The 6000-nt window shown below is 32.9% G+C and overlaps 1 protein-coding gene across 3 annotated transcripts; it reads right to left on the bottom strand.

Annotated features, from left to right (window-relative positions):
- Positions 1-1208: 1208 nt before the first annotated feature.
- LOC123197191 (putative rRNA methyltransferase YlbH) lies at positions 1209-5984 on the bottom strand. Of its 3 annotated transcripts, none has more exons than XM_044611362.1 (11): positions 5779-5984; positions 5613-5707; positions 5411-5509; positions 4820-4924; positions 4607-4711; positions 4207-4345; positions 3305-3420; positions 3146-3202; positions 2675-2770; positions 2507-2603; positions 1209-1837 (listed from the first exon to the last, which is right to left on the bottom strand). In XM_044611362.1, the coding sequence occupies exons 1-10, from the start codon at positions 5912-5914 to the stop codon at positions 2592-2594; spliced, it is 960 nt and encodes a 319-aa protein (XP_044467297.1). In that variant the 5' UTR covers positions 5915-5984; the 3' UTR covers positions 1209-1837; positions 2507-2591. The 3 variants fall into 3 exon arrangements, with proteins under 3 accessions (XP_044467297.1, XP_044467296.1, XP_044467295.1); XM_044611361.1 differs by lacking the exon at positions 1209-1837 and adding an exon at positions 2135-2396; XM_044611360.1 differs by lacking the exon at positions 1209-1837 and adding an exon at positions 2135-2396 and having other exon boundaries at positions 2507-2770.
- Positions 5985-6000: the final 16 nt, after the last annotated feature.

Here is a 6000-nt window from a genome sequence, read left to right as displayed (position 1 = left end):
TACTTTCCTACCCTACCCCACCCCATCCCACCTAACCTAAAAGAAAGTAATTCAACTTGTCAAAATATATTGACTTTAAGAGGCTAGACATCTTTCAAGTCCATTCAATAATCAAGGCCATGTTTTGACAGTGACCCAACTCTTATTCAACCAAAATAAAATATAAAATATATAATTTATTTTATTAATTAAAAAATTATAAAAATAATCTTTATAAATCAATTAAAATTGATTATCTAAATTACAAAATTCTAATATATCTTTTTTCTTTTATTTTTTTAAACTTAGACACTTTGTTTATAGTAAGTTTAGCCTCCGAAGTGACAACAAATATCCTAATCCTACCATGCTCATGGTGAATTAGAAAACGCAAGCAAGACATTAGATTTTAAGGGTAAGATATGATTTAGAAATCAGCTAGACACATATTTGGATAGTATGTTATAAAGAAGTTGGCAATGGCAAACTAAATTCTTCACTGTAGAACTAATGGATCAAGAATTGCACAATAATCAAGACTTGCCACTAACTCAAAATTTAAACCAAAACATAAGACCACCCGAGTTGCCGAGCTGTTCCCCATAAGTGATGTGTACCTAAGTGTTGACTACGTTAAGGAGAAATTTAATAAGTATAAATTTTAAATAAATAAATATATAATTGACCCACTCAAAATATAAATATACAAGCAATAAATAATAATATAAAAAGATAAATAATTTTAAAAAAAAACTTAAAAGCATAAAAGACACACCACCTATCAATAGATTCCACCATTTAGTTCTAATTGAAAGAAAAATAATAATTAATTAAAAACACACACATGATTTAAAGGAGAATCACCGCCCAAAGAAAAATTAATCACCAATTTCTCATCAAGGAAGAAAAGATAAAGGAAACAAGTTACTCAATAAACAAACATCATGATTTTTATTAACCAATCTCTAGATATTATATAAAAAAGTTACATCCTTATATAAATCTCAAAATATTACTAAATTATTATATTTTCAAATTCAAAATTCACAACAAATAATAGTTTAAAAGATCTTCCAAAGAGATAAAGGACAAAAAACCACCCATGATATTATCCTTGTCTTTACCGTTTTGAGCAATTCTTAAGATGCCTATTTTTCTCATTGGGCACCACTATTTATTGTTTCATTTGACTTGATTTGAGTTTTTTTTTTTTTTATGTTGAACTAGTACAAAACTAACAATTTTACAAAACAAAGTATATGATTAATCTTTTACAAAATTAACTAAAACATAATTAAATAAACAAGTAACTTCATTAAGCTTCGATTGAGTTGGTAAAACTTGAATTGTTGGAGCTTAATTGTTGATCATGGGCCGAATCCACATTGTTCTCTCTAAGTTGAGAAGGATTTGTCCTCAAATCCGAGAGGTTCTCATCTTCTAAATACGATGACAAGAGTTCCACATTGAAGGTTGTCAAGACTCCTCCCAATTCATCCAACAACATACAAGTGAAACGAAGAAAATAACTCACCCTTGAGCAATCAAGGCTCTAATACCCATTGATGTGTAACCAAATACCAAGCGTTGATTAAGTTAAGGCTCAAATTTCAACAAAAAAATGTAATCAAGTTTGACCAACTCAAGATACAAACACACAAGTAATAAATGATAACATATGAAGATAAATGCCCAAAAAACAATCCAAAAGACACCACCAACCAAAGGATTCCACCACCAAACCAGCATCATCCATCTTGCGGTATAAGATGAAATGGGTTATCTTTGAAAACCTATCAACAACCACCACAATGGAGTCTCTCCCCCTTTTGAGTCCTCAGCAAAGCAACAATAAAACCAGTAAGGGATGCAAACCTATCAAAGCATAAGCCCATCGGAGTTGCCAAGCTGCTCCCAATAAGAGTGTAATTAATATTTGGGTCTCATGTAGCAAGGACTCTTGCAGAACTTCAGACAAGGTATTCTCAGGTTCTATCCATAATTAGAAGAGATATTACAGTCCTAAAAAATTAGCAAAGAACTCCTTTTTCTTTTTGTCAACCACAAAATGACAGCAAATTTGGAATACATGCAAAGATAAAAAATTTAAACGAGACCATGGTTACTCTAGAGATAAGTGAACCGCAGGCTAATCTGTCATGAAAAAGAATATGGTTTCATATTTAAACATCAAAAGATACAATTACCCAATAATAAATAGGAAATAAGTTCTAACAACAATGTTCAACTTAATAACTTGTACAGTGAGGGTATGTAAGTAACAGACATCAGCTAATCTAAGTACAGAATTAATTCATATATTTCTTACAACTGAGTGAAAATCAGCCAGACACAACATAGGTTTGATCCAGTCTCCTCAAGGACGTTAAACAATCGAAAAATATAAACGAATGGACCTGCATGATAGAAACAATGTTCTCAAAATATAGAGAAAATAAAAATTAAACCGATTAAAACCCAATGATAACTAGTAGCATATAAGGCGTCTGTAATAACTACAAATTACCATGAAGATTCCTGGAGCGGAGTGGAGTACATCAACTAGAGGGTAGAGGAGTAGATTTTACAACCTTTAGATGTATCATTGACTTTCAATGTATCCACTGCAAAACCACTAAACCTCAGATCATAGTATCTAACTTTGCATGCACACATGCAGTCAAACTTTCCTTACTGCTGTTTTAAGTGTCCTTTCTGACTTTCTTTTCTTTTGTGCCCACTCAGGTCCATATATTGCCAGATGTGTCCGACCAAACCTTCGATCTTTTATCTGGAATTTGTTTCACATAATCAATAATAACTCCATACAACATACTCATATCACTTCAGTCAAAAATTTATGAAATCACAATATTTGGCATGCTAAAACCATGTTTCCAATTAGGTAAATGAGAGCACATTGTCATCTCACCAAGAAAAATATTCAAGTAACATTCAGTTTTAAGATACATGAGCACTAGAAACTTCTCTAAGCTCCCAACTAAGCAGCTCACATGCCACCTTAATTAAACCTTCAGATAAGTATATAAGATCATATCATGCAATTTCAAAGTAACAAGGTGAGCAGATTTATATATATAATCTTTTTTTTCTTACTTTTGTGAGCCCACACACGTGGATAAACTAACTACTGACTGGGAAGTACCTTTACAAGACATCCACATGAATCCAGCATATCTGTTCTTAAAGGATACTCCACTACCTACACCATGAAAATTTAGAAAAAAAAGAAAGCTTGCCAAGAATATTAGATATAAAACATAAAAATAAATAATCAAGGTGCAAATAAGAAACAATTACTCACAATAAAGGTATCCTTTCCAACCAAGGCAGACTTTGAAATTTGATCCATAAGTACCCCATAATCCACTTCTGTATACGGAGGTGTAACACTAATGTAGTCAAATGCTCCGTCTTTACCTATGCTCATGCAAAATTTTATTTGTAACAAATATGAATATTAGAGGAAGTTAATTGTAATGAAAGAAGTAAGATATTATTATCAAATAAACTGTCATCCAATTTGTAATTTTTTACTTATATTTTTGAGAAATCATTACATTTATATGGCATTTTTTTAAGAAAGCAAAATGTGTGCTGTCATTCAATGGTTGCTTATATATTAGTTTGATAAGATAATAATCTAAGATCCAGTTGATTAGCTATAACATCTCTTATAATTTTGAAAGTTTGAGGTGGTTTTTGAGAATCTACAATGATTCATGTGTCTATTGAAGTTTTTGCCCTTCTCATAGTTTAGGGCCTTTTGAGCTACCATTCTTTAGGGATTACTAGCAAACTTTTACCTATTTCTCAGCTAGTGGTTATCAAATATGAAAATATACCAAGATAATAATATAAGAGACCAGAGATTCTCAATAAATATTTTCTAATCATATATTATTATGAAAAACTGCATATCGTGTAGATTCCCTGTATCATTTTGATCCTTCGAACATATTACAAGAGGTGAGAAAATTTCTAGCAATCAAAGTTCAAAGATGATTATGTTATGTTCGTCATAGTGTAAGGGTTTTCAGAAAATCAAGGCAGACCGGTGGGAACCAAACCCACTTACTAGTATTTGAACTAGACAATAAATTAAAAAGTAAATATACAGAACATGTAGCTTCAATGAGGAGATCTGATGCTTCCATATATCTCATTAGATTATTAAAGTGAAGAGAGAAAGAGAGAACCAAAAACCTATGAATTGCTTTGCTCGATCTAAGAAATCTTCAACACGAACAGTATGTATAGACGAAACATCAAGAAACCCAGTCCATTCCAAGTTTGGTTGCAGAACATTGGAAACAACCCAAGGGTCCATCTCGACAAAATGCACCTATGAATTTACAGATACAGAATACTAAAAAATAAGACAAAGAAAGTAATAATAGTAAAATATAAAGGACAGGAAATATACCAAAAATCTTGTTCTATAATACCCAAGCTCTGACTTCATATCATGTAAGAAAGCTGGCTCAACCTATTATGAGCTTATAAATTATTTTATTGGCTGGCCAAGCACCAAAGGGTGACACCAACAATAACTAAAGATTATATGTTAACAAATGAAGATACATTCATAAGTTCATAGAGGTACCTCAGAACATCCTCGGCTGATAGCTTCAATACCAACAGATCCAGTGCCACTATACAAGTCTAACCAGCGACCAGGCCTTAAGGATGCAGGAGAACCACTAGCTACCTAAACAAAGCAGGAAAAAATTATTCTTAATCCAATGTAATAGAACCCAAAACTTAAACTTCCAAAGCTAACTGGTAACTATTATCAGATAGTGTCACAGATGGGTACCTGCAGAATATCAAAGGCTGCACCTTTAACAACTTCCATCATTGGTCTCACATCCATGCCCTTTGGAGACAGCAATTTCTTTCTCCTAGCCTTTCCTCCAAGCACCTAGAATTGCCATAATAGGTATGTTCTAAATTTATAACAGAAAGGACTAGCAAAGATATCCTTTGTACCACAAAATAATACACAGCCAAAGATTTTCATTTCTAGATATATGGTTCAGTAACTTTAAAAAAAGTGTAAAAGAAAAACCACTAACATAATTATCAGTCAATGCAAACCATTGTAAAAGAAAAACTCAATCAAGTTGAGCCAGTGACCTACATTAACACAGTAAATTAGCTCAAATCCACAAAACTCTCAAACCCCATCTGAACAACACACTTTCATTACCATTCGTCGTACATGCTATGAGCTCAACCCAAAAATATTCCAAAGTGAATAATGATTCCAACTGAATTCATCTAGATACACCAACCCAAAGCCTCTAAAATACAGGGAAAGAAAAACTATGTACAGTAATCACATATCATAAATATAACTAATGTTTGATTGAAATAAACTAAAACCACCAAAAACCAAACCACATACTTGAAGGAGTTTATGAGTGGTTCTTGATTCCTGAGGTTCCTCCTCTGACACAAGCTTTGATCCTCTTCCTCTCTTTTGCTCTTCCTTTCTCCTTCTACTCTACAAAACCAATTCCCAAAAAAAAAAAAAAAACCTCTTTTAAACACCACAAGACAACAAATTCATCAAGTTTCAAACTTTAAAATCTTTTTCAAAAAACAACCTTCGAAGAGGGATCAGATAAAAACTCATCTGGGTCAAGCCCGTATTGTTTCAGCAACTCTTTCTTGTCGTCACTGGTCAACCCAGGCCCTGATTCTGACAAAACAATAACAAAGTCAAGTCATTGTATACGTGTAAAACAGAGAGGTGAAGTTGTTTGAGCTTACTGTAAGAGCAAACAAAAACGGGGAGTCGTTTTGGGGGAACGGGTTTGGAGAAAGTGGTGTTAAAAAGTGAAAGATTGTCTGTTGTCGAAGAGAAACTAAGGGGAGAGAGCATCGGAGAAGATGATGAGATTGCCATTCGTTGCTCCAAGTAGCTATCGGTGGGCAAGAGACTCACGATGCATATATGTTCAAGCCAAAGATTTCAAAAGTGTATTTCGAAAC

This window comes from Mangifera indica, chromosome 15 (genome assembly GCF_011075055.1).
Source record: "Mangifera indica cultivar Alphonso chromosome 15, CATAS_Mindica_2.1, whole genome shotgun sequence".
Lineage (NCBI taxonomy): Eukaryota > Viridiplantae > Streptophyta > Magnoliopsida > Sapindales > Anacardiaceae > Mangifera > Mangifera indica.
The sequence above is the reverse complement of the archived record's forward strand: the minus strand, read 5'-3'. Positions and strand labels throughout refer to the sequence as shown.

Coding starts and splice junctions, on each gene's coding strand:
- LOC123197191 (XM_044611360.1), bottom strand. CDS start 5,914: ATGGCAATCTCATCATCTTCTCCGATGCTCTCTCCCCTTAGTTTCTCT. Junction 5,510..5,612: donor TATCTGATCCCTCTTCGAAG/GTTGTTTTTTGA, acceptor TTGGTTTTGTAG/AGTAGAAGGAGAAAGGAAGA. Junction 4,712..4,819: donor CAGCCTTTGATATTCTGCAG/GTACCCATCTGT, acceptor TGCTTTGTTTAG/GTAGCTAGTGGTTCTCCTGC.